At 36.6% G+C, this 27988-nt stretch overlaps 5 protein-coding genes across 11 annotated transcripts; 1 reads left to right on the top strand and 4 right to left on the bottom strand.

Annotated features, from left to right (window-relative positions):
• Positions 1-340: 340 nt before the first annotated feature.
• Positions 341-3851, top strand: LOC111809948 (glutathione S-transferase T1). The gene is made up of 7 exons (XM_023696437.2): positions 341-585; positions 678-751; positions 1012-1072; positions 2154-2207; positions 2703-2782; positions 2925-3130; positions 3431-3851. Exons 1-7 carry the CDS (start codon positions 521-523, stop codon positions 3605-3607), a joined length of 717 nt encoding a protein of 238 aa, XP_023552205.2. The 5' UTR covers positions 341-520; the 3' UTR covers positions 3608-3851.
• Positions 3852-3889: 38 nt separating this feature from the next.
• On the bottom strand, positions 3890-9253 carry LOC111809949 (putative LRR receptor-like serine/threonine-protein kinase At1g63430). 2 transcript variants are annotated; one of them, XM_087117380.1, is made up of 12 exons: positions 8605-9253; positions 8206-8344; positions 7911-8126; positions 7664-7813; positions 6689-6799; positions 6547-6611; positions 5535-5789; positions 5237-5442; positions 4969-5101; positions 4742-4896; positions 4427-4642; positions 3890-4312 (listed from the first exon to the last, which is right to left on the bottom strand). In XM_087117380.1, the coding sequence occupies exons 1-12, from the start codon at positions 8687-8689 to the stop codon at positions 4067-4069; spliced, it is 1977 nt and encodes a 658-aa protein (XP_086973506.1). In that variant the 5' UTR covers positions 8690-9253; the 3' UTR covers positions 3890-4066. The 2 variants fall into 2 exon arrangements, with proteins under 2 accessions (XP_086973506.1, XP_086973505.1); XM_087117379.1 differs by having other exon boundaries at positions 5535-5792; positions 8605-9252.
• Positions 9254-11258: 2005 nt separating this feature from the next.
• Positions 11259-11903, bottom strand: LOC111810520 (nuclear transcription factor Y subunit C-1-like). The gene has a single exon (XM_023697226.2). It carries the CDS (start codon positions 11755-11757, stop codon positions 11368-11370), a length of 390 nt encoding a protein of 129 aa, XP_023552994.2. The 5' UTR covers positions 11758-11903; the 3' UTR covers positions 11259-11367.
• A 1008-nt stretch (positions 11904-12911) lies between these two features.
• LOC111810519 (uncharacterized) lies at positions 12912-18199 on the bottom strand. Its single transcript, XM_023697225.2, has 9 exons — positions 17714-18199; positions 17425-17625; positions 17209-17328; positions 17091-17128; positions 16828-16957; positions 14133-16271; positions 13919-14056; positions 13339-13445; positions 12912-13245 (listed from the first exon to the last, which is right to left on the bottom strand). Exons 1-9 carry the CDS (start codon positions 17789-17791, stop codon positions 13014-13016), a joined length of 3183 nt encoding a protein of 1060 aa, XP_023552993.2. The 5' UTR covers positions 17792-18199; the 3' UTR covers positions 12912-13013.
• Positions 18200-20054: 1855 nt separating this feature from the next.
• Positions 20055-27392, bottom strand: LOC111809951 (Stress responsive alpha-beta barrel domain protein). 6 transcript variants are annotated; one of them, XR_002817336.2, is made up of 11 exons: positions 27146-27392; positions 26951-27059; positions 26696-26823; positions 26475-26614; positions 26286-26354; positions 25418-25556; positions 25147-25209; positions 25019-25062; positions 23617-24653; positions 22413-22503; positions 20055-20307 (listed from the first exon to the last, which is right to left on the bottom strand). XR_002817336.2 is itself a non-coding variant. In XM_023696443.2 (10 exons), exons 1-9 carry the CDS (start codon positions 27228-27230, stop codon positions 24567-24569), a joined length of 864 nt encoding a protein of 287 aa, XP_023552211.2. In that variant the 5' UTR covers positions 27231-27392; the 3' UTR covers positions 23468-24468; positions 24552-24566. The 6 variants fall into 6 exon arrangements, 2 of the variants coding, with proteins under 2 accessions (XP_023552211.2, XP_023552209.2); XR_015411682.1 differs by lacking the exon at positions 20055-20307 and having other exon boundaries at positions 20400-22503; positions 23617-23718; positions 24433-24653; XR_002817339.2 differs by lacking the exons at positions 20055-20307; positions 22413-22503 and having other exon boundaries at positions 23468-23718; positions 24433-24468; positions 24552-24653.
• Positions 27393-27988: the final 596 nt, after the last annotated feature.

Genomic DNA, 27988 nt, shown 5'->3' with positions numbered 1-27988 from the left:
GAAAAATTCAAAGAAGATAGTATTTGGTAGCGGTGGACTTGGGCTGTTACAAATGGTATCAAAGCCAGACACCGAACGATGTGCCAACGAGGAGGCTGAGTCCCAAGGGCTGTTATAAATGGTATCAAAGCCAGACACCGAGCGATATGCCACGAGGAGGCTGAGTCCCAAAGGGAGTGGATACAAGGCGGTATGCCAGCAAGGACGTTGGGCCCTGCATCGGAACAGATTAGGAGGTTCCACATCGATAGGGAATGGAACAAGTGTTAGTGTGGATTTTTTATCGAAATAAAATAATATTTAGGATGTGTTAGAAAATAATGGAGTTTTTAAAATCACTCTTTGTGTCGCAAGAAATCGTTCTCAGAATATCTGATCTAACGTCGAATATCCAAATCCTATCCCAATTGCGAAGCGCGCCGTGAAGTTCTAATCTTAAATTCTTGAGCGTATTCGTAAATCATCAAACATTTCGGCATTTCAATCTCCGACGAACGCTTGCTTTCGAGAGGAATCGAAAATGGCGCTTAAAGTTTATGCGGATCGAATGTCACAGCCATCTCGCGCCGTCCTCGTCTTCTGCAAGTAAATTTCTTCCCCTTTCCATGAATTTTGCTTCATCAGCTCCTTTGGTGTTTGAAACTTCTTCTTTTTTTTCTTCGTTTAATGGTGTTTAGGGTTAACGGGATTGCATTTGAGGAGGTGCGGGTAGACTTGTCCAAACTCCAACAGCTGTCTCCCGAATTCAAAGGTGGGTTAGCGGCGACGTGAGTGTGTGGTATCAATCTGTTGATGCTCTTTACACTTTTGGATGTATTAATTTTTTAACGTCCTTGTGAATTCGATGAACATAATACCCAAATCTCTGGAACTGATACTTCGTATTGTATCGGATAATTTTATGGTAAAGAGTGATGACAAATGGTTGCTGATTGGTTAATAAATGAATCCATAATTGTTCATCTGTTCTATATTTTTCATCTCTAATGGACTTTTGGATTTGGCTTGTAGAGGTCAACCCAATGGCAAAGGTTCCTGCCATTGTTGATGGGAGATTTAAGCTGTTCGAGAGGTAATGAAAGATTTGTTTTGAACATTTTTTGTAGATATTGTGATCACGCAAGAGCAAGGAATTTCTCCAGTTTGTAACTATATGGTTTCTTTTTAGGGCATGCTTAAGGAATGATAGACTGAACCCAAAATCTTATTTTTCTTGTTCTTGCAGAAAAAAAAGTATAATAATGCATTCAACTCCCTTATCTTTTTGCTATTTAATTGGTCTTTGTAGCTCCCGAAGGCAAACTAGAGTTGGAGAATCTTACTCGTGTACCTAAATTGTTTTCAAGATTTATGCTTGTACTTGTGGATCATTTGTGTTTAATATCTACTTTGATATTTGTCGTCATGTTGAGATTTTTGAAAACTGTACCGACAATTGCACAATTCTAATTCAATTGAGGCTGCTATGTGTCACAGTCATGCTTGTCCAACGCGTGTTGTCTATGGCATGCATGTCGGATGTTGCGGTCATGCTTGTCCAAGATGTGTTGTCTACGGCCGCATGCCCGTTTCAAACCCCTTTTTACATGCTTTCATATTAGATAGGTCTTTACTATTTCATGTTGTGTCAATACGGGGGTGTATGACCGGTCACCAAAATCATGTCTACACCCGTCAGGGCTAAAATGCCCTAAAATGTTCTATAGGGGGATATGATTAATCGTCACTTCTTCCTACTCAGGTTATATGCTATCAAAGTCATTGTCCAATCGCTTTTAGCTTATAACATTGTTTTTAATGTATTTCCTTACTCACGTTTTTCACAACATTTCTCTCAAATGTGACTTGAGGCTCAAGCATACGCCGACGTTGTCCGCAAAGTCCGAATTTCTCACGGCTGACTTGTTCCCTGAACTAGAACAAGAACAAGTGCTGCACAATCGCTGTTTCGCTGCCACAAGAGTGCGATTGTGATGCTATGCATCGTATATTTTGTAATAGAGATTTTCATTGTCTGCATCACAGAAATATCTAGATTATCACAGCACTTTTTGCAACTTTTGTATTGTCAGCCACAAAGCCTGCTTCCCAAATTTTGATATGGCTATTATGTTATTTTTAATATTGAGCATTGCTTCGTTTTCTTTTTGCAGTCATGCTATTCTTATATACCTTTCTTGTGCGTTTCCTGGTGTTGCAGATCACTGGTAAGTGGTTGCTCATTTCTCACTGTTGTTTTTCATGGTTCTCTCCATTAATATAAATCAATGTCGGAGACTTGTCGTTCTATAGCATGCGAGTATTCTAGTGGAGATTATTTCCTAATTTTAGTATTCGGAAGAAGGAAGGAGGGATAAGTTTGACTTCTGTTGGTGTTTAGTTCAACGGCTCTTTCTTGCTTTGAGTTCGATCTTTTACTTAGAGTGCACATGATTTAGTGTCTTGGTTTTTGTTTTTTCAAGAGAAGTAGTCCAATACTTAGTTGAACCTAACAACTTAGTTCTCTACAGAATTGATGAGTTCTAGCTGATTCCAGTTGATTCAAATAAATATATTGTTCTTTGCATTGTTGTAGCTGTGGATTATTGTTTATGAATTCATTTAACCGTTCATGTATATATATACTTAGCACCCATGATTGAAAGCTTCAGCAATTTTAATAGGCTCAGATCTTGTAACAGAATTTCTATTCATGTTACTAGGTATCCAGCTGATCTTTTCAGGAGGGCTAAAATAAACTCTGTATTGGACTGGCATCATTCTAATTTACGGATTGGTGCAGGTATGTTACTCAACATATGTTTTTTCTTTCTGATAATTCTAAATGCTTTCCAACATCATATCATAGTGTTTGTATCAAGTAGATAAAGTTTTTTTTTTCATATTCACAATGGTTATGATGACTTGTTTTGTATCTTTTTCAGCTCCTTTTGTATTCTATACTGTTCTAGCACCTTTGTTTGGCCGTCCTCAGAATTCTCAAGCAGCTGCTGAAGCTGAGGTGCTTTTATCCAAGTCACTTTCGAAAATCGAGTCATTTTGGCTGAAGGGGAATGGGAAGTTTTTGCTTGGCGGCTTTAAACCATCCATAGCTGATCTTAGCTTGGTTTGTGAAATCATGCAACTAGAGGTACGTATACACGCTGAGCAATTACTTCTAATAGCTTTTTAAGAACACTTGAATACACTCAAGAACAACCAATTACATTCTCTTTGCATCATGATTGTTCTATGAAGGAGCCCATAAAACAAACCAGAAGGGTGGCATTAGACTGCCGAGGCAGCCGTCTTGCTTCAAGAGTTCTATTCCTTCTCATTTTCTAAATCTACAAAAAGTTGATTCCACGTTTAGGATTGAACTTATTATGTTCTAGACATTTCATGGATTTCACTGGATCTAATGGTGGTGGTTAACTTGTTGAATATGCAGCTTTTGGATGAGAAGGATCGCAGTCGAATTCTGGGTCCGTACCAGAAAGTGAGGGAGTGGGTTGAGAATACTAAAAATGCTGCAAACCCACATTTTGATGAGGTTCATAAGCTTCTCTTTAAGCTCAAAGCAACTCTTCGAAAGCAGCGCTCAGAAAAATTGACTTCAAAGATGTGAAGTTTTGGCTGTCTGTCTAATTACTGCAATGGAATAAGTGCCATTAATAAGAAAAGGTGTGAAGATGAGCTTCAGTGTAAGTAGTTTGTGTTACTTTCGATAGAAGGATAAGAACTCGTTTCGTTCTGTGTAAACGTACCACAGTTACATTAATAGACTCGTGCGTCATAAATTATCCCTTTCTTTTCTCATAGCATCATGTATCAAGAACTCTTAAACCATAAATGAGAGGCCAAATTCTAGAGGTTGTGGAGAGGGGCAAAACAAAGGCAAAAATACTGGTTTTTAGTAAAGAGAACCTATTCATTTGTAGTAATTTATGCACGAACATCATTCGATCCGGGGCTCATAGTATTTACAAGAACAAAGAAGGAAACTCAAACTGGAAGAAGAAAAGGTAATACATTTGTGTATATATATTTATATATCTGATCATCTATGTGTTAGCTCAAACCTGATCTATGAAGAAAGTGCAAGTTCAGCCCAAGCAAGAGAAGACGCCTTCAACTCAACAGAGACCGAGGTGTCAATTCTGGTCTCCAGCATGCTGCATATGTCCCGCATACAAATCAGCTTCGTGGGTTGTGGATGAATGCAAAGACTTACCACCTCGCATATCGTCCTCAGATCTTCATCTGCAAAATGCTTCACTTCTGGGTCTACCAAGTGAAACATCTCGTCTGGCGATTCGAGGTATTCCTTGGCCTGATGAGAAAAAAAAAATTTGTTAGCTGTTTTTCCCCTCTAGGATCAGTGATTTAACATTATTGTAACAACAAAGTTCATGTCGAAAAGCTCAAAGATACTCGAGTTTCTCACCCAGTCTACCAAGCATTCTTTGTCCTTACAGTATGGAGGTCTCCCACTGACTACTTCCAGTAAAATAACACCGAAGGCGTAGATGTTACTTTCTATGTCGAGATAGCGTGGTTCGAGAGAATTTGGAAGAATACATTGAGTGACTTGGTTTCCAATGGAGCCTGAGTTTTTTTCTGACCTTGAAAGAATGGTCTTCCAGCTTTCAAAGTCAACCAGCTGCAGTTGAAGCCAAGAAATCTCTCATTAAGATCCAAGGATTATAAGAGATCGTTCGTAAGTTCGGATTTAAAAGGAAAAACTTTTCAGCTGTTTCACCTTCGGTGAGAAATCATCCGTAAGATATACAGAACCAGAATTCAACTCTGATATAGTAAATGGTGGTTGGAGTTCACTATGAAGATACTTAAGACCACGAGCAATGCCTAAGATAATATTCATACGTCGTGTCCAGGAGAAACAACCTTCTCCATCTGCAGGCACACAAATATTACTCCAGAATAATGAATTTGGTAAAGGAGGTAAAAAAAAGGAACTCTACTTACAATGAAGGTGCTCGTATAATGTTCCATTCGATGCGTATTGAAAAACCAACATCCTTGTAAATGGACTGCTTTCTTTACAATAGCCTAGCAACTTTCCTACATTCTCATGATTTAGTCTTGCTAGATCTGCCACCTGAAGGGGAATGAAAAGCAATCACTTCACTGATTAGCAGCTTCAGGTTTCAATCGAACGCACGATGATTCAAACGTCTCCAAAAATGAATACATCAGAAAGGAGTTTAGAACTTCGGTCGTAGAACGGTCATACCTCTCGCTGAAAATAGAGCTCAAGATAGTATGTCCAGTTTTCTTCTTTAATGCATATTGAGATAACAGCAATCTCAGGCCCACCTTTCATGGTGCCCTTGTATACTATACTGTCCGGTGAGGAGCCAATGATATTACTGAAATCTTCGCAGGCTACATCAAGCTCTTGCCTAGTGATGCTTGGTACGTCTTTCAGCATCTCAGTGTCTGTCAAAAAATTACAAAAGTTTAAGCTAACATTCATGACAAACAAAGAGCTAACTACATCAACACGAAGAAGTTGAAGTTATGAAACAAACCGATGTAAAGGTTATCATGGTCCTTCCCACTTGAGAATTTCTTCCACGGAATGATGATCGAAGATTTACCCGTGCATTTTCGAAGAGAAGTGATCACAGCAACAATAAATAAAGAACCCGTCATGATTCCAGTAATGACTTCAAGGGTTAGAAGCCAGGCAGGTTTTGAAGTTCTTTGGTGTTTGGAAGCATGCTGAACAGGTACATGCTTCGAGCTACCTCCTGGATGTGATTCAGCAGGTGGAGAACCACCACCTACTACAGAAATTTTTATCACAAACTTCAGTGATCAAAAGGAAGGGGAAGACCGGCTTACACCAACCTAAGGAAACAGCTAGAAGCCTACAGTTTGGCTACATAGGCCTATATACATAAATATATTTAGGATTCAATTTTTGCCGATGTCAGATTTCTTAGCCATTAATATCATTTGTGGTTTTACAAATAGCAAAGTAGCTACTGCCCCTGTCTAACAGCAAGCTAGCAGATATTGTCCTATCTAGGCTTCCCCTTTCGGGCTTCGCCTCAAGGTTTTTAAAATACGTCTGCTAGGGAGAGATTTTCACACCCTTCTAAGGAATGTTTCTTTCTCCTCTCTAATCGATATGAGATCTCGCAATCCACTCCCTTGGGGCCCAGTGTCCTCGTTGGCACACCGCTCGGTGTCTGGCTCTAATACCATTTGCAACAACTTAAGCCCATCGCTAGTCGATATTGTCCTCTTTGAGTTTTCGCTCTCGGGTTTCCCATCAAGGTTTTTAAAACGTGTCTCCTAGAGAGAGGTTTCCACACCCTTATAAAAAAAAATTTGTTCTCCTCTCCAACCAATTTGAGATCTCACACCCTAGTTCTTCTTTCCATAAACCTTACATAATAAGGAAATTAGTGGGAGATTTCTTGTCTTCCCCACACACTCTTCAATTTGGTTGTTTGTCTTAATTCAATGTTTCCAATATTAAAACAAACAAACAAATATATACATAAACACAAAAAGGAACAAGGTTAATTTTACCACATTGAGCTGCAGTTCGCTGTTTAGGATCATTGAAATGAAAACAGTTCCCTCGAAAACTTGACCTGTACGGATGAAATCAGCAAGAGTAAAGAAATGAAGTGAAAAGTATTTATGATGAAAGAAAACCTGGAAAGGTTACCTTGGTAGATAGTCCAAGCACTTGGGTACTTTCCCAACAAAGAAATTGTATGAAAAATCTGCAAACTTGAGCTCAGTTGAGTGACAGAGTCCAGTTGCATTTGATGCATACCTGAAACGTGATGATAAGAGATGAGGGACAGACAATGAAAATGGATTACATAAAACATTGAATTGAGCTCCAATTATAAGAAATGAGAAGCATTCATATAGGCATTCACTATGCCTTATTCGTGATCCATATCTAACGATACTGTCGATTGTGGATATCGACCACGAACTTATGATGCAGAATCCTAGCCTTTCCCAACTTATAGGGGTGTTGTCCATCGGATGATTCAAAAGGTCTTTTTATTTAGATTTGGTGGATTACCATCTCTAATATGCAGCCTTATTAAGAAAAATCCGCATAGAGAGAATCTAAAGAATCCTCAAGTTGATATTGGGGCTGGTGCAAGAGAGTAAGCTTGCTTTTTGTGAGATCCCACATCGGTTAGAGAAGGGAATGAAATATTCCTTATAAGGGTGTGGAAACCTCTGCCTAGCAAACGTGTTTTAAAACCTTGAGGGGAAGCTCAGAAGGGAAAGCAAAAGAGGACAATATCTGTTAACGCACATCGGTTAGAGAAGGGAACGAAACATTCCTTATAAGGGTGTGAAAACCTCTACCTAGCAAACACATTTTAAAACCTTGAGGGAAAGCTCAGAAGGGAAAGCTAAAGAGGACAATATCTGTTAACGGTGGGCTTAGGCTGTTACACTTTTCTTATAGCCTCTAGACGGTGTTCCCTTGACAAAGAGTTTCATAATTTTTCTCCACTTTTCATTTACTTTATATGGAAAACCATTTTCTAATCTCCATTTTGGTTGGCTTTGGATGAAAATATTCCTACACCTCCCTTATTTTACATCTCCCTTTGAGGAAATTGTTTCTTATACAAAAAATTGTATAATCAAATCACACGTAAATACTTACATTCTATGCATATTGGATGTAAGTTCTAAGATATCACCATCTGGAATAGATCCTTGAAGTTTATTCCTATCTAACCTAAGTTCTCTGAGGTATCTCAAATTTCCGAGCTCCGGGGGTAGCCTCCCGGTCAATCCATTCGATCCAAAGTTGCTGCAACAATAAAGAAGAATCTAAGAGCAGTGAGGAAAGTTCACAAAGAAGCAAATTCAAAGCTCAATCAAAAGAAAAATCAAGTTATTTGCTTCACATTTTCAGAATATCTGTCAAACTCCCAATCTCCGAAGGGATCGAGCCTGAGAGTTGGTTCATCCCCAAATCAAGAACCTTAAGTTTCTTTAATAACCCCAGCTCCTTGGGTATTGTTCCAAGCAGATTGTTGCCATGAAGATACAATTCTTGCAGGAAGCTGATTTGACCCAAGCTTGGTGCTAGAAACCCTTTCAGCAATGCCCCAGAAACATCACTGCAACATCGAACTATAATAGCTGAACACAGAGCAAAAGAAAAGAAAAAGAACCACAGAGCACAGGAAACATACTTACAGCTTTATAACATGGCCACCATCTGAAGAACAGGCAATGCCAGACCAGTTACAGGGATTTTCAACTTGTAAATTCCAATTTGATAAAACTCGCTTTGGATCTTTAGATATTTGTTGTTTGAAAATTTTAAGAGCCGATGCTGGAGAAAAGTAGAAAACCAAGAACATCCCAGTTTATGAGTTTCTTCTTTCTGATTAGCAATTGATATAACTTGAACCAGATATAGAAACAACAACAGATATAGGAAACTATGATCGAAGAGCTGAAACAGAAGTATGATTGAATCAAGATCCGAATCCCAATAAAAACTAATCATATCATCTCTTGAATTTGCCGTTCTAAAGAAATTTAGAAAATATACCCAGAAAAGATCAGGATCTAGCAGAGAAGTTCACATACCTTCATCCGATGCCAAGGAATCACCGGTCACAGTCAGAACTGCAAAGATCATACAGAAAATCTGAACGGAAGCGAAATATTCCATTCTCTCTTCAGTTTTTCCAAAGAAGAACAAAATCCAGATAGCTCAATGAACCCTCATTGCCCAAAGAAACGAAGAAGAAGCGGGAAACAGCCGAAGGAAATCAAGGAAGTATGAGATAAAGTTCTTATCAGGAAAACAACTCTGCATTATCCTTCCACTCCCAGATCCTACCAAAACTGCAATCTACTAATCTCTTCATTAATCGCAAGAACAATGAGTATAAACCAAAAAAACCAGAGAAAAGAAGGGAAAATTTGAATATGAAGAGCCCATGAGGGAGATGTGAGGTTGAAGAGAAAGAGAAACTTGGATTAGAAGAGAGGGTTTGGGGAACAGTAAAACAGAGAGAAAAGTTGTTGAAGAAAATGAAATGGATAGCGAATTTTGAAGAAACGAAAGCGATGGATTACCGTGCGTATGAGATTCAGAATGTTGCCTTCACTTTTTGGTGCCATATTCGGAGCTTTCAGCAGCGCCTCGCCTTGCTTCGGCGCTTCCTATAAGCTTTTCTTTAACATTCAACCATGGCGATTCTTCTTCTTCCTCCAGCCACAGACATTATCTACTTACAAATAACCTTTATTTATTTATTTATTATTGTAAAATTATTTTTAAATAAACTATATGAATTTTAGGTTTTAATTTATGACACCTAATTTACAATATAAATTATATTAATCATAACATTAATTTAAATAATTTTTTTTATAAATGAAGAAGATTAATCATTTTTGACTAAATTAAAAAATTTATAAGTCAATGAATAATATGTAATATATATATATATATATATATATAAATGAATGTGTATAGTTGATGCAATTTATAATAATTAATAATAAGTTTAGCATATGATATGACTCATTGATAAACATATTGGTCCACCACATTAAACTATAGAAATATATATATATATATATATTAAAGTATTTGATTAATAAAATAAATAATACTAAATTATTATAATTTGTATCCATTTAATCCTTAAATTTTTTAAAATTATCAATTTAGTCCCATTTTTTTAAATTTATGGATTTATCAATCAAGAAATTAAACTTTTTTAGGTTTGTATGGACATAAAAATTCAAATTCTTATCTAATATATCAATGTTACAGGTTCGAGTTAGGTTCTTTTGGATCGAATAGAGTTCAGAACCTAACTCAACCTTCTATTTTTGGGTTAGGTTGGGTTGAATTGTAAGTTATTTTTTTTAATTATTTAAAAAAATTTACTTATTTGCCGTAAATGAATAATTAAAATCTTAAAAAACTCAAATATCAAATATTCACGCAATACAAACATATTATTAACATCGATCATTAAATTTTCTTAATTTTTAAAATAATCTTAAAAGTAAAATAGGATCGAGTTGTAACACTATTTTCGAGTTGGTTTGGTTGACTAGACTAAAAATATGTCAACCTCCTATCCGAACCAAAAAATTCAATCCAAATCAAACCGAAAACAAAAAAGTCAAACCCAACCCAACAGTTATGGCTGGGATAGAGTAGCCGAGATTAATTGGATCGGGCTTGAATGCCTCTATATAAATCAATTAACTTCTTTAATTAATAGAAAATTTAAAAACTTGATTTGAAAATTAATAAACAAACTAATAAAATTGTAGTAAAAATGTATTAAAAAATTAGGGTTTAATTTTAAAGTTTTAATTATAAAATTTTAGAAATAAGAGAGAGAATGATTGGTTGCCCAAAAAATTAATAATCTAATTTCCTTACATCAAAATTAAATGCATTTGAATAATTTGAAATAGAAATAAATAATTTATATTATAAAGTATCATCGATGTTTAATGTTTCAATGGGCCAACTCAAAACTGTTGATTGATTTGATCGGGAGCGAGTTTTATATACGTATCCGAAAATTGAGATAAGTCTAAATCTAAACTAGCTGGAATACCGAACAGAACGTCTTAATGAAAAATAAAACTCAAATTAATTAATATGAACTAGATTAAATGTTTCAATATATAGTAATTTTTATTTATTTATTTAGGTCTTACGTGTAATTGTTAAAAAAATATGTGGTCTTAATTTATTTATGTATTTGTCTTTACTCGACCGTCGTATGAATTATTATAAGTCTCACAATAACTATACTTTTAAGATTTACAATTTTTTTATTCGACATTTAAAAATTTTACGGACATGATTAAGTTATAGACATGACTTGTATACCGTACAAATTAATTTTAAAATGGTTGTTTTTTTTAATCATAATTAAAATTTTGAGTATGATTTATTCAAGTCTTTTTTTTATTTTATAAAATACATCTAAATTTGCTATTTATTTTTAATCTAAATACTTATAAATATTTATAATTTTATACAATTAGCATTTATTTTTGTGGGAATTAAATTATTTATGAGAAAACAAATTTCATCGTTTTATATATAATTTTAAAATATTTATTTTAAAGTAATTTTCAAGAAAAAAAATATAATATATTGTGTATATACATCTATATCTATATATTTATATATATATACATCTATATCTATATATATATATATAAATTAAAAATTAAAATCAGTACATTTGATAAAATTCATTAACATGTTTGAAATATTTCAAATAAATGGAACCACAAATTTCAGAATCAAATTATTGAAAATTCATGAGACAAACACAGAAAAGTCTGGACTTTCCGATCCTTTCAGGACTGCAAGAACGGCCTCATCTCCACGGGAATGGACATAGTTTCACTTTCAGCAAGGTCGACGGCGGCGGAAGCGGCGGGGGTGGTGGTTTCATGGAAGATCAATCCGATCAGAAAATCGAAAATATCTGTAGCCAAAATGGCGGAAGCGACATCCTCTTTGTGAAGCATCCTCTTCTTGCTCTGCATCGCAATCATCCACGATCTCTTCGTCAATTCTTCGATGAACAGTTCACACGCTTTCGAGAAGACGATCGGCGCCTCGGCGGAGATCATCTTCACATCCTCGCCGGATTTCTTCATGATCTTCTTGATTCTCGCTAACGGCAGCGAGTGCGGCCCTGTTTTCCAGTACGTGACGCCGGAATATGCTCCTGCTTGCCTCATCAGAATATTCCCCTCCCTCCGCCTCTGCTTTTGATCGGAAACGTTGATTCTTCGATTCAATTGAACTGAGAAATTGCTTTGAAAGGAGCTCTGGATTTATAGGCGTTGTGGAATTCTGCTGCAGCCGGTCTGCCGGCTCCGATTAAGGTTAGTCAGTCCAATGATTAACACATTTTTTAATGCTTAAACACGTATTAGCCGTCGTTACTCGTTATTGGTTTGAATTTAATTATTTTTTTGTTGCTGCTTAAGACAAATTATACCTTTTGGGTGATGGCACACATCTTAATCATTACCTATAATTTTAATTTCATTAATTTAGTCTTAAATATATTATAAATTTTTTACAAATTTAAACAATTTTAAACTCAATGCCCTAAAACAAATGCAAATTAGTAGCCAGCCAGCCAACTTAGACTTTTAATCTTTGCAAGTTGGGAATGTGATGTCATCAACTATTTAAATATCGAACCCATCAAACTCTCAAGCTTACTCGTACATGGAATGCGTTGGAGAAAATCTTTAGACTATTATGAAATTTTATGTTGATTGTATGTTGATTGGGTTTGGTGACTCGAATAAATTGAATATGGTTTGTTGGATGATGAAAGTCTCACGTTGGCTAATTTAGAGAATGATCATGGATTTATAATCAATGAATACTCTCTTCATTGGTATGAGGTCTTTTGGGGAAGGAGCCTCGATTAAGAGGAGACGTACTTTGTTCGAGGGGGAGGTGTTGGATAATCGGCTAATTTAGGAAATGATCACATGGATTTATAATCAAGGAATACTCTCTCTATTGGTATGAGGTCTTTCGGGGAAGTCCAAAGCAAAGTCATGAGAGTTGTGCTCAAAGTGGACAATATCATACCATTGTGGAGAATTGAGTTCATCTAACAGGGTTCACAACTGAACTCAACCTAACTCTGTTGAGTTAGGTAGTTTGAGTAAGATTGGGTCTATTTTTCAGGTGGGTCGGGTCAAAAACGTTTCAACCCACGAACCGAAAAATAATCTAACCCAATCCAACCCTTACGGTTTAAGTTAAGTAGTTTGAATTATTTAGATTATCAGATCATACCAACATCTTAATTGAGCTTTTGAGTTTTTTTTTTTTTTACCGGGGAGGAGTAAATTTTTGAGTGAAAACAAATACAATATACAATTAATTTATTCAATTTGGTGAAAGGAGCTCCTCAACTATACATTATAATATATGAGTATTCAAGTACAAGTGTGTTGTTAGAGAAGAGTTAATTCCTCTTTGCATTCTTGAGGTTGCGCACGGTCATTACTAGCTGCTGCCTTTCACCTTCTACCTCTGCAAACTTAAGACTTATCTCTGAGTATCTCTCTTGCATATCCTTCAGTTCATTTTCCATTGATTGGTTCTTCTCTTTTAATGATGACAATTCTGTCAACAGTTCATCAAGGTTGCCATTGCTATCGCCAACCGTCGGAGCGGTTTTGAACGAGTTTGTGTTGCTGCAGCGAAAGAGAGGTAATTGGATTCTAACAAGTAGAAGCAGAAAGGGAACATGTGAAAGGACTTGAGCTATGGTTGTTTTAAGTAAGTACCTATTGACTGATAATTCATTGCCATTATTGCTTAAGTTGTCTGCTCTCCGTCTCGTCTCCTCGAACGTTCCCCCATGTGAAGTGATGTCGTTTCTACTGTTGGTTACCTGTAAATGAGATGACAGTAGAGCTTGTCTAAATCTAATGTATAATACTCAAAGATTGTAAACAGCTCAAGCCCACCGCTAGTACATATTATCGGCTTTGGCTCGTTGCGTATCGTTGTCAGCCTCATGGTTTTAAAACGTGTCTATTAGAGAGAGGTTTGCACAACTTATACCCTTATAAGGAATGTTTCGTTCCCCTCTCCAACTGATGTGAGATCTCACATCCACCCCCTTTGGGGGCCCAGCGTTCTCGCTAGCACATCACTCGGTGCCTGGCTCTAATACCATTTGTAAACAGTCCAAGCCCACTGCTATTAGATATTATCTGCTTTGGCCCGTTACATATCACCACCAGCCTCACAGTTTCAAAACGTATCTACTAGGGAGAGGTTTCTACACCCTTATAAGGGATGCTTCGTTCACCTCTCCAACCGATGCATTTACATATCTTGATATCTGAAACGTTTTCTAACCTCTTGAGATGTCTCCAAATGGTTTAGCTCTTCTAGTCTGCTCTCCAACTCTAGGATTCTATTGCAGAAGTCTTGTTCCTTTTGGAGAAATGAATTCTCTGATGTTTCTAAGGCGTTTTCATTTGATTTTATCTGTCTCTGCAAGACAATAAAGTTATTCATTAGACAAGTAACATCATCAGAGAATTCCGATCCACTCGGAAGCTGACGTTACCTCGAGCGTTTTGATTTTCTCCCTCAAATTAGCAACTTCAGCAGGTCCATGAGAAGCTGGATTTAGCTTTGGTTTTGGAGAAGTTTTGTTTCCACCAATAGTTGCAGCCACACGTCCATTGTTATGCTTGAGCTTTTTCTCAGAACTGTTAGAGGCCTCCTCCTTCTTCAGCTCAGCTTTCAGCTGCAATATCTGCTTTCTAAGTTTCTCTTTCTCTATCTCATCCTCAGCCAAAGAATGCTTTAAGTCATTGCATTCAACTTTGAGCTTCTGAAACTCTGCCTGTAGAAGTTCTAGCAAAATCTCCTTTTCGTCTTTCGTGTTCCTCAGCTTCTCCAACTCATCCAGGAGTTTGTCAGATTCTTTCTTCGCCAAGATAACCTTGCTCTCCAGCTCGTTTCTTTCGGTATTTCTTGTTTGGATTAGCATCTCGCCTTCTCTAGCTAACGTCGTCATTTGAGCTAAATCTACTCTCATAGTCTCTACCTGTTCAGCTTGTTCTTTAAGATTGCTATTCTCTCCTACGAGTCGGTTGATCTCGGATTTGAGCATTTGGATCTCCTGAGAGAACGATTCAGACTTTGTATCCTGGTGTTCGAGTTGTTTGGACTTAGTCTCGAGTTCTGATGTCATTTGTTCTATCTGAGTTGAGTTGCTCTTGATTTGATGAGAAAGTTCATGCAATTTTTCTCTCACGGATTGTAGCTCTTCATTGGCTTTCTGGAGAGCTTCTTCCAAGTGAGTTCTCTGTGAGCGAAGCTCACTAGCTTCTGCTAGTGCTTTCATAGCCACATTCTCATTTGCCTCAAATGTAGAAGCCATCTGCTTGGACAGCCTTCCAAATTCCTCCTGAAGCTTTTCTGCAGTATGAGCATTTCTCAACCTCATTTTTCTTAAAGCTTCTTCCGCTCGGATAGCTCTTTTCTCTTGCTCGACCTTGGAAACCGTCATTGCCTCCAAGTCAGCTTCGAAATCTTGCCCCTGCTTCTCAAGTTCTTCCTCCAAACTTCTGACATGGGATTGAAGTTCCCTGATTGTAGCAGAAGTATTGGAATATTCAGCCGACTGCTGTTTAAGTTCGTTTTCGAGATACTCAATCTTCTTTTCAAGCTCATTTATCATAGCAGCAGCAGAAGGGGAGCGCTCATGCTGCATCTTTAATTGCTCCTGAAGTTGACACTGCTCCAGTTTACAGGAAAGATCATGGTTTTCCTGTTTCAATATCTCATAATCAAGCGCAAGCTGCTCCGTTTGTATTGCTAGCTCGTCCTTATCTCTCATATGCAGCTCGATTTCATCGTAGAGTTCCATCACTTTTTGCTCCAGTTCATATGCTTTTCTATCATTCTTTTGATCCTTCACAAGAGCTTCAAGTGCTTTTAGCTCATCATCCTCTTCTTCAGCTTTCTTGGCCTCTGATATTTCACAGTTCTTCTGCTCCAGCATCTCCTCGAGATCTTGTACCGCTAAAATCAACTCGGTATTCGATTCTTGAGTTTTCTGTAGTTGTAACCGGAGATTGGCATTCAAGTCTTTCTCATAATTCAATTCTTGTCTCATTTCTTCTATAAGTGCCCGCAGATCCCCATGTTCAAACTGCAGCTTGTTTTTAACTTTTGCATCATCCATGTGCTTTTGAAAGCCCTTCAACTTCTCACATTCTGCTCTCCATTCATCTCTCTCCGCTTTCAAGCTAGAAACCTCACTCATAAGATCATGGCTTCTCTTATTCTCTTTCGCAATCTGTTTACGAAGCGTCTGCAACTCCATATCCGACATGTCTGCTCGTCTGCTCAACACAGAAAGCTCATTCTTCAGTTCCTCATTCTCAATATCAGTTTCCTTTTTGGACCTTCCTCCTACAATGCCATTGACTCCCGAATCATCGGTTTGATCAGATTGAACCGACCACTTCCACGGGAATGCATGATTCTCTTCACGAGCAGGTGATTTGTGAGAATCTGGGGCATGGCTTAATGGTGAAAGAAAGCCATTAGGTTGCTGATGGGTGTTGTTCCTAATCCCATTTCCTACTGGACTGTCAAGTCCAGAGCTACTCTCATAACTTGAAACTGTACTGTCTGATCCACTTGATGTTCTATGATCACCATTTCTTTCAGCTTCATCATTCAACCCATCCTGCAAAATGAAGAGAGGACAGATTTGATTCAATCATTCCATGAATGTTACTTGTTGAGGAGGGTGGGGAGGGATGGGCTAATTTAGGAAATGATCATGGATTATAAGTGAAGGAAATGATCATGGGGTTAAAGTGAACAATATCATATCATTGTGGAGAGTCGTGATTCCAAACATGGCATCAGAGTCATGCCCTTAATTTAGCAATGTCAATAAAATCCTCAAATGTCAAACAAAGAAGTTGCGAGTCTCGAAGGTGTAGTCAAAAGTGACTCAAGTATCGAACAAAGGGTGTACTTTGTTCGAGGACTCTAGAGAAAGAGTCGAGCCTTAATTAAAGGGAGGCCGAGGACTCCATAGGCTTTAAGGGAGGCTCTATAGTGTACTTTGTTCAGAGGGAGGATTGTTGAGGATTGTTGGGAGGGAGTCCATGAGAGCTTAAGCTCAAAGTGGACAATATCATACCATTGTGGAGGTCGTGATTTCTAACATTCCCTCATAGATCATTTCATCAATTCGGGTCAAAGTTAAAGCTGGAAAAGCAAAGTGAAAATACATTTTTGGCGTATTGAGGAAGCAATCCCACTTGAGTTTGACTGTTCTTGTTCATATCCTCGTTGTTCAAGTAGCTGCTTAAGCTCTCATCTTGAGATCTAGTTTTCGAGTCCTCAAACTCTTCCAAATCTCTGAAAATGTTCCCCAAACAAACCAGATCAATCCCCATGTTCTAAAAGAAAACAGTCAAAGAAACATATGAACTCTAATTCACCATCTTATATATATATATATATATATATATATATATATATATATATATACCTCTGAGCAGCATCTTCCTGAATCCTCTGTATCCAAATCTGTACAGAACAAGAAACTTGAACACTAACATCTTTGAACAAATAAGTACGGACACAGAGATAGAGATAGAGAAACTAACATGCAAAACTGCAGAATTTGAATTGTGGAGGGGAAGAGAAGCAGAGAAAGGCTTGGTGGTTTCAGCATATTTAGCAAAATCAATAGAAACTTCACCAAGTAAACCAGCTTTGGTCAATCCCTGAACAAAACCCACAAATTAAACCTCTCATACTAACATGGCATTTCGTCAAACACCTTCAATGCAAAAAGAGTCCAACCAAGTTTCATAGCATACCGAAGAAACTCGAAAATGGTAGATTTTCTCAGTGAACTTTCCAGTTTTCTGGTCTGCATCAAACTTAACTGTTACATAAGCAGGATTCTCCCACCGACATTTTCCTCCTCGCACTGTCGCCTTTTCCAGTCTCAGCGTCGGCTTCCCCACATCACCAGGAACCACCGATATCGTCAATGAATCACCGCCAAATTCAGATATCTGAAACCAAAAACAGTTTATTATTCAAACACCATTTCGATTTCCCAGGAAATCCCAACACAATCAGAAATTCAGAGCCTGAAAAAACCTGAGTCGCACAGAATTGCAATTTGAACTCAGCCTTGATCCTGTTCTTCTCACTCCTCCACCTCGCCGACTTGAACATCTTCTCCAATCCTCAAACGTCACCGGAAAAAGCTTCACTCGCCGGAGCTCCACCCATTCCCCGGAAACAGCGACAATCAAGCCACACCCAAATGGGTTCAGTTCAATTCAATTCAATTCAATTCAATTCAATCGAACCAGTTGGAATTTGGGTTAAAGGATCATTGCCACAACAAAAGAAGAACAAACAGAAGCTCCAATGACGAGGAAGAAGAAGAAGAAGAAGAAGAGGCATTAGGACATGGAAGACGGGGAGAGTTGCAGAGGAAACAGAGAAGAGAATGCAATGGAAAGAAACAGAGGAGCAGATCTAAAGGACTTGATTTTGCAAGAGTGCTTTTGAAAAGAGTGGTTAGTGAACACATGGAAAAAGGAAATAAAGAAAAAGAATTAAAGGCATTTTAAAGAATCAAACTTATGATTAATTAAGATTAATTAAGATTAATTAATTTTGTTTAAAATAGTAATTAGGTGAATTCTTTATGTGATTAAATTATTGGGGGGTTAGTTTGCCTTAGGTAGAGAGAACAGTAAAAGTGTCTCTTTGCAATTATACCCCTCATTTTTTTCATATTTTCATTTCGGCCCCATATTCTATTTCCCTTTTTCTTTTTTTTTTTTCTTTTTTTTTCTTTTTTTCTTTTCAGCTTTTAGTTCGTTAGTATGGAATTCTATATTGTCAACTCTTTAAATTAAATAGAAAATACCAATATTTATTATATTAATTTAATTTATTCATATTTCGTACAAAATTATGTTAATTGAAACGAGACATTTTCTTAAATAATGAACTCGATCAAATCATAAAATATCATTTATTCGAATTTTAATTTTTAATAAAAATAAAATTTAATACCTAAAATATTAGATTTGCAATTCAATTTCAATATATATTTAAAAATAATAATAATTCTAGCTTAAAAATTTCAACTTAAACTAATTTTAGAAGAACTCACGAGTACCGATGAGTACCAATTTCATTTGTTTGAACTCATTTCAACCTAATAAGTTGATAACCCAATTCAAACGGTACAAATTGGAATAAGTTGATAAATTTTTTAAGTTACCAAGCTTTTTAAACACCCGCTTAGCAAAATATCTAATAGATATAATAAACTATTCATACAGTATAATTTGAAACGGTATATAAATTCGAGAAAGTCTTCTAGAATAAATTCATATCTTTTTTCTATTTCAACATGCCAGCTTATAGCAACTTTGTCAACTTTGATAAAATTGGGATCTGAATAATTTGAGTTAATAGGAGTATAGTTCAATCAGTCAATATATATCAATCAAAAGTGACGTGTTGATTAAAAAAAAAAAAAATTTAAATGGTTAAGGACATATAAGTCATTTTTGTAAGTTAAAGAGATGGCAACGAGGGTATTATGGTCATTATGTAATTTTCACAAGAATCCAAAGAGATAGCCAACGAACCCCTCAACGGTCAGGGCAAATCTAACATTATAATAAGCAAAACGCAATTGCCCATATAATAAACTTAGTCTAAAGATTTGAATTGATTTTTTTTTTTTTTTTTTTTAATTTGTTTGTATTGTCCAAAAAATAAAAAATAAAAGTAAAAAAATTGGTCACGTGTAACCTAATTTGATCTCCCGTCCTTACTACATAAATAATCGAGTTAGAAATGGTTTTGACCATAACAAAAAGACGATAATTTCAAACGTATCCTAAAAGATGGGTTTAATATACGAACAAACGCTAAAGAAGCAACGATGTTAGTTAAACGTAATTGAGGAAATTTTCGGAAACGGGAAATGGAGGTATTTGGTAGAAGGTAGCTTGCAAAGACCATTTAGAGAGTGGCATATTGTGTACCATAACAAACATCACCATACAAAATAGTGCCAAAAAGGGTTGCTTTCAAGAACAAGAACACCCTCAAAATGGAGGGTTTTGCTTTGCTTTAAAGTGTCCCCAAAACCTTAACCATCTTTTTCTTTTATTTCTTCGACCTAACTTCTTTCGTATACGATCGTTCTTTAGTACAACGGATCGGAGATATGAGGATTTGAATCTTGAATCTCAAAAGAAGAAATATATGTCAATTGCTGTTCAGTTAGACTATAATTTACGTAAAATTTATGAACTGCATCGTTATTTTCATATAAGTTCATCGATCACTAATAGGCATTATTAAATTTTCTCGGACTTTCCAAAATGATGTGCTAAGCAATAAATTTCTGGGAAAATGCAGTAGTCATTTAATTTAAAGGTAATAAATGCAATAAATGAATGAATAAGAGAAATTGTTTGATTTATAAATGGTTACTATGAAGAATAAATGAAAATGGATGGTTTCATGCACAACCCATCAATGAGCAAGTATGAGCCATAAGGGAGATTGATACCAATTTTCAATTGCTACATGGCCCCTTCATCAATTTACTACTCAATCTATGTGTCCCTCTTTGAAAAAGTTAGCTATACTTCTTTATCTTTTGAGTTGTTTTACCGGATCGGTCGTTTAAGAGCTTTGGTCTCTATCCAAACCTGATGAAAAAAATGAGATCACTACTTATGAACTCGTTGAGAATGATTCTGATCTAGCTCATGGCTTATTAAAAGTAGAAGACACTCTATTGGATTTGAGATCTTCACGGATAGAAAAAGATTGCAGTCGATTTGATAATGATCGAGTGACATTGCTTCTTCGACCTGAACCAAGAAATCCCTTAGATATGATACAAAATAGATCTTGTTCTATCGTTGATCAGAGATTTCTCGATGAACAATACATCAGATGATGCTTAAATTTACCCATAAAACCTATTTTGCAACTTGTAAGTTCACTCGGGTTTGAATCTCATTTTAGTTATTTTGATTTTGACAAATTAACGTAGTTCTGATTATGTGCACCAACATCTTAACCTGACCAACGTGATTATATTTAAAGAAACTTGAAAGTTCAACGATTTAACTCGTTCGAAAACGATTGATTCTAGGCTTATCATGAAGCTAATATAAGAAACTCAAAGAATGATGATAATGATGATGATCTCTTTATCTGAAAGATGAAGATTATTACACCCTTTTTTGGGTACACCAAAACCCACTAAAACGATATAACCTGAAATATGACACAAAAGGGAAGTAGATAGCAGATAGCAGATAGCAGCAGCAGCTGGCAAACCCCAAAAGAAAAGATATATCACCAAATTATGTTTGCCCTTTCCCTTTCCTTTTGGTACATCAAACTCCAATTATTCTTTGGACTTCCATTTGTCCATTAGAGGTGAGCTTGAAGCATTAGAATTAAGTTAGGACTCTGTGTTTTCAACTGCGTCTTGTCCCATTCAGGCTGTTACCTATGGAGTTTTCTTTACATTTCCCCCTCTCTCTCTCCTCTGTGTGGTCTCTTCTTCACGTCAAAGGTTGGATACACCATGAGAGAAGATCTTATTAATGCAGACATTTCAACGCATATAATCTTGTTTTTCCTCTTTGACCAAACAAGAAACTTCACGGTTGCTAAGCTCTACGTTAAAGGTTAGAAGATATATCGTTAGTTCATTGGAAAGAAAACATCTCCGCTGATTAGGAAGTCTTTCGGTAGTCTCTTATGTTAAGTCAGAATCTAAACTTAATCATGCGTATAGTATAACGAAAACGGGGATGTCGTTGTTTGGATGAAGTCCTTGAACATCGAACAAATGGGGTGAGCCTATGCATCTCAACGAGTTACATACTTTGATGGAAAGGTTGTCGAGGAAAGACTCGCTAGCGTTTTAAGATCTAGTTATCCTATCATGGATAGTGAATAGATAGGGTGTGTGAAAGCAAATCCATGCTGTGTGTTAGATCAAAATAACCTAAGATTCCTTAAGATCAGCAACTCTTTATTGGTCTGGATTGCATGACTTGTGATAAAAAATGATTGTTTTTCCTTTGTTCTTTTACTAACACCAAGCTATTTTATGAACTTCAACCAGAACACTTGAAATCTCTTAGGACCTTTACAGATTCATTTGGACACTTGGAAACCCAAAACTTACATCTACCCTTATCTAATTACTATGGCTAGTTATTGCTATAATTAAAGTCCCGTGACGATATCCACTTTATACATTTTTCTTTGCTTTACTTTATCGTGACCTTCATAACTGATAAAAAGAAAAAGTGACATAAATCGCCTGTCTTACTAGTTAGCTTGTGGATCTAAAAAGATGATATGGACAACATATCTTTCTTTTTCATAGTCTTTTTTACTTTGGTTTGTGTTCTCGTTTCATCTTCCTTATAAATGTTAGAAATCACGACTCTCCATAATGATATGATATTGTCCACTCTAAGCATAAGCTCTCATGGCTTTGCTTTGGGCTTCCCTAGAAGACCTCGTACCAATAAAGATGTATTCCTTACTTATAAACTTATGATCATTCGTGTGACTACCTCCCAACAATCTTTGACACTCAGAACTGTGTGGTGAGGAACTAGAGAAAGCTGGAAAAGGGGCCAACAGAAGATGATGAAGGGAAGGGACAGTGGAAGGTGGGCAGTGTGTGTGGAAATGGTCGGCCCTCATCTCATAATAAGTGTATAAGAAGAAAGACTGAAAGACAGAGAGTGATCAGGGAAAGGGTCCCAAAGAGACTTACTTGTGAGCTCCCTCAGACACGCCCATCTGGATTTGTTTTAGGCTCTTTTTGCTTCCATCCAAAGAGAGAAAGATGTTGACAGAGAGTTATCCTAAATGCCAGCAAAGAAAATAACAACACATTATACTGACCAAACAGAAAACAATTGAGAGAGAGAAGATAAAATATCTACTGAAAACAACAGCAATGAAATAAAGAATTCATGTGCTTTGACAGCCAAAAAGTGTACAACTCTCACGTGGAAATCAATGAAATCTTAGACTTCACCCCTTCCACTTTTTTACCTGTTCTAGGATGTAAAGAGAAGGGATTTCTGAGAAACTCAGAACTTACAGAATCCATCTGCAGAAACATTTGGGTATTGGAAACATAGAAACTCAATGAAGCAGAAACTTTTTTGGCGTGCGCCATGTGTAGAAGAACAATCAGTGGGAAGATGGAATTCATTTGCTGCTTTTTCGATAAAGATGAAGGGGAAACATCCGACAAGAGCCATATGGGCATAGGGTAGTTAATTAATGGGAAAGGTAAAGTTTTTCTCAGTGTTCGTGTGGGTGGGGGAGTTTCTTGACCAATTGATACAGCAAGTTCTTCTCATTAAGCTATTCATATCCTAACTTCAATTTAGAATCATAATAACATGATTGTTCCTAAAAAATTTCATCAGGAGTTTAAATAATGTAAAGATTTAGGATGAGGATGTCTTGTTTCTTATTTGTTGGGCTATGAGCAGTATTTAATCTCCAGGGAAATCTTAACATAACGTCAAATGAAATGTTATTGGCGACTGATCCTGCACTAAATTAAACTGCTAAATCCAAAAGCATGTGATTTCCTTTCATGTATACATAACATATAAGGTTGAACTTAATAACAAGAGAACTTATGGAACCCATTAAAGATTTAGCAGCAGCCTCCGAGTGTTGAAGGAGACGGCCTGTTTCGGCTAAGTTAGTCGGATAATTAGTCGAACAATAACTAAGAGCATATGTTCCCAAGCAGTTTTTTTGTGTTTGCACAAGATTAAGTAGAAAGCCTCAGCTCTCACTTTGAGGGGAAACAATAAGCATAAACGCAAACATCGAATTGCATAAGATTCGATATACAGATTTCTCTCATCGTAGATTAAATATCTCAAGTAACTATAATATGAGTTGTACAAAATAGAAAAATAACATCCAGAACACGTATAAAATGGCCTCACCATCCAAGTGAGTGGGTGTCGAGAACGTTACAAGCTAGAAATCAAACGCAATAACCTGTACCTCCTGATTCTGTCTTCATGTCAGATTAATGGTAGCCAAGCCTGAACAATGAGATGGAGTTCAAGTCATTTAAATGCTGACTTTAGAAGAGTGAACAAAATGATATATAGTTATTTAAGTCGTCGACAAAATGAGTCGCACTTTTAAATTCTACTGTTTTTCCTGTTTACAATACAAAGCCAAACAATACATGAAAGATTCCAAGAGGCAATCCTCATGATTTTAAACCAAACACACGTAAGATTGCTTTGGTTGTGCCTTAAATATTGAAAAGATATATCATATCAGGCAACAGTAGGAGTTATTCTCCTGATATATCTCTTTGGTAAGGATTCAACATCAGTAAAAGCTCATCTTCAGATTTGATTGTCCATATGCACACCATAGAAGAGGTTTTTACATCGTTTGTTATTTTCACCGAAGTTGTCGTATTGGTTAGTGACAAATCCAAGTTCGTAACCTACCTCCGGTTTCCATAAAAATAGAACGATTTTAGAATATCATAAAGTCAACCAAATATGACTTTATCATCAGAATATCCTAATCCCATAGAATAATTTTAGGACATATTCAATGGGAGGAAGCAGAATTGCAATATCATTCAAGCAGAAAGATAATTTCAGAAATCCACATACCTCTATCAGATTGAATTGCTTAGAAATTAACAAATGGCGTGATGACGAAAGATAAAATAGAGAGGAATAGGACATCGGATCTGAAACGTCAAAAATACAAAACAATATACTTGTCCTTACGCTTGTTAAGAGTAAAACCAAGTCTGGTACCAAAACCTGCCACAAAAGTTCACTCAAATCATATTGAGCCTACCATCTTCTACGGGTCACTCGAGATGGATGATGTATAGGGAACAAACCAAGAATACTCCTTGCTACATGATCTCAGTCCCTACTGGGTCAACAGAGAAGTGAAGAGACACTGTTTTCTGGATGATTGGTTGAAACTTAGACCTCCACATCTACATTTGAAATGAAAACCGATTAGGACATCCACAATAAATACAGTAGCTGTGTTGTCATATTCAAGAAATTTCTCAGATTATTCTGAGAAAAGACATAGCAAGTACATACGCATAATTTGAGGTTAAAACGTTTTCAAATTTTAGTGTTAAAATGTTATCATGGCACAGAACTGAAGTTTTTCATTTTTTTTTACTGATAGTATGTAGAATATGGAGGCAGGAGCAGATATAGGTGTATTGGAGTTCAACAGTGAAGGGAGATATATTAAAGGCATAAGCAGATGGTGTTTTCACTGACAATTCGAGTTAAACAGATAAACCAGATCAGCAAATATGATGACTTAATTGATGCGGTTTCTTACATCTTTGTAATCTGAGCTGCCTGTAAACATCTCGAAGGCTTCAACTGCAAAAGAATTTATATTGAGGCGAGGCCATTAAAAGACCCGTTATTGAATATCAAAGAACACAACGTCATACAAGTGCTTACTTGACCGAAATCGTATAACAACTCCATGTGTGAACTCCTTACAACTGGGATTAAAATTTAAACCTGATATGAATTCAAAACATAAAAATCCCACTACCTGATATCTGAAAAGAATAACTTATTAGTACAGATTAGCTAAAGACGATCTCATCACATATATTGTGATGCATGTCAATAGTAATTTATATTAAATTCAAAATTGACAGCTATAATAATACATGTTGATGTTCTCTCCAAGTTTCGGAATGAATGATTCGATAAAAAAGTATACCTTGTGTAAACTGGACAATTAAAGAAGGGTTATCAATTGCCAGTTGCTCGAGAGAATTTAATGCGTCTTCTAAAGGTTTTCCAAATGAATCTTGAAGAAATTTAATGAGAAGCACAAACTCCACACCATAATTGAACTCCTGACATCAAAACTCTGTGTTACTATATTTTTTTATTAAGTCCATATTTTCAGAGATCATTAGAAGGCATACAACTGATAGGAAAAACCAGATCTACTTTTCAATACAAATAGCTTGACATAGTCAACATCTCAAAACAACAACTATACAAGACCTCAAATGACATTAAACACAAGAAATCAGGTTTTCAATGCAACAGATAACGGTTTGATGAAACTTGGATAATTTTGATTTAGAGGATTTTATCATTCCAAAAAATTTCTGGCTTCGGGCATTACCACACGAGCAGTTCCTTCAAACAACGACTCCTAAGATCCACTATTCTCAAAGTAACTTCCTTGAATTTCAAATTTAGTATATGATATATGACAAAGAACATAATAATAAGAGAAGAAAAATCAACAAACCAACTTCAATATGTTTTTCCTTAAAGAAGTCAAGTCAGCAACCCACTTGAGCTCAGTATTTAAAGATTGAGGCTCTCCCCACTCCAAAGATTATGATACTCCCATTCCCCCAAGTCAAAAACAAATTCTCACTCGAAAATCCGCAATTTCAAGCCCTGAGAAATCCAGATATTCAAGAAATAAAAGCTAAAAGGAAATGCATAACATCACACCAACGCAAGCAACATTCATCAAAGAACAAAATAATGACATACATGACAATGGAACATAGAGATCTGCATTTTACACAAATCCTAGGAACAAAGTTAGATAGTGTCCATACCTCTCCTTTCCGAAATATGGGAAGCATGTCATCTTCCACCTCTGATTCATAATCTACATGAATCAATCCCTGTTATAGACATTGAAACAAATTCATAAGTTGGCCAGATACAGCAAGACAATCTTCCGGGAAAGCAAGACAAAAAGGAAGTTAGATTGAGAGTATTGGTGGTTACATGTTGAGGCATACATGACAATAAGGCATCACATGCTCATTTAGTACTCGCGAGTAGAAAGGGTTCACATAGAATTTTTCAAGGTCTTCCTTTCGTTGGAAACGCATATACACACCATGGGTATAGCTTTCACTATTTTGGCCACAGGCACGTCCTGCACAGGTACAAGAAAAGTAAGCTTCACACAAGATTCTGAACTTCCATAATTTTAGAAAGCAGAAGGCTAGAAATTCACCTAATGAAACGGCAACAATGCCCCGCATTTGATACTGGGTGGTATAGAGATAATCAAGCAGATCGTTCTCTTCTTCTTCTGAAATATTTTCCCTCGCTTTGAGCAGAGAAATGTGTTCGAAAACCTTTCTATGTACAATAGGAAAAAAAAACTTGTAAATTAAAACTATTGGGCAATGCCTCTGAGAGAATAGATCGTGCATAGATTGGAAATCGGTATAAAGTTTTGGTCAAGAGAAATTTCAAAGACTTGAACCTTTTCTTCCCCGAATTGGTGGTTGGACTGTTCTCCCCTGAAGCCGAAATCCTAGACAATGGTTCATTTCGTCGCCCCATCGGCGCTTTGAGTCCACGTGAATGAGAAACTGTTCGAGAATGCAAAAAAGAGCAGTAGAAAACAGTAAATTCCCAGATGAAGCATTCCCACAACAAATGAAATCAAGCATCTTACCATGGACGGAGAAATGGCGGGAAATTGAAGGGCTTCTGGGAAGAAAGAAGACATGTGGGTTTGGGGAGTGAGCTTGAATGAGCATTGCGATGGTTACAGTGTGGCGGTCTCTCTATCTGAAATTGCTTGGGTTAGTCGAGGTTTGAGCCTCAAGATCCGCCATGGACATTGATGAGAAGCTATGGGACACAAAAATGGGTGGACTACGAAAACCGATCATCATAACAACAAATTGGCGCCTTAAGTTCGTGACACTGACCCAACGCCAAGCTCATCAAATCAGGACCCTTTGATTTTGCTACCCGAGAGTTCGTGAAATTTGACTTTTTTGTCCCAAAAATTTGGAGCTTATATGATTTTTTTTGGTTGGGTCATATATTATTATTAGTAAATCCGAGAGCCCTAATGGATCAATAATAAGATTCTTGATTAGAAGAAAAGGTTCCGAGGATGCCTACTAACTGCTCGACTAACTTGAAATTGGGTTAGGGATGGATTCTTGATTACAAGAAAAGGTTCCGAAGATGCCTGCTCGACTAACTTGAAATTGGGTTAGGGATGGTTTCGAGGATGTCTGCTCGACTAACTTAAAATTGGGTTAGGGATGGTTCCAAGGATGCCTGCTCAACTAACTTAAAATTGGGTTACGGATGGTTCCGAGGATGCCTGCTGGACTAACTTGAAATTGGGTTAGGGATGGTTCCGAGGATGCCAGCTCAACTAACTTGAAATTGGGTTAGAGATGGATGCCACAAGTCTGAATCTAGTCAAATTCCTATCGACCATACTTTTTGGTCGCTTCGATTATCAAATAACAAAAAACATACAAGCTCGATCATTTAT

Source organism: Cucurbita pepo, chromosome 14 (assembly GCF_057944985.1).
Source record: "Cucurbita pepo subsp. pepo isolate OVF chromosome 14, ASM5794498v1, whole genome shotgun sequence".
Taxonomy (NCBI): domain Eukaryota; kingdom Viridiplantae; phylum Streptophyta; class Magnoliopsida; order Cucurbitales; family Cucurbitaceae; genus Cucurbita; species Cucurbita pepo.
The sequence above is the reverse complement of the archived record's forward strand: the minus strand, read 5'-3'. Positions and strand labels throughout refer to the sequence as shown.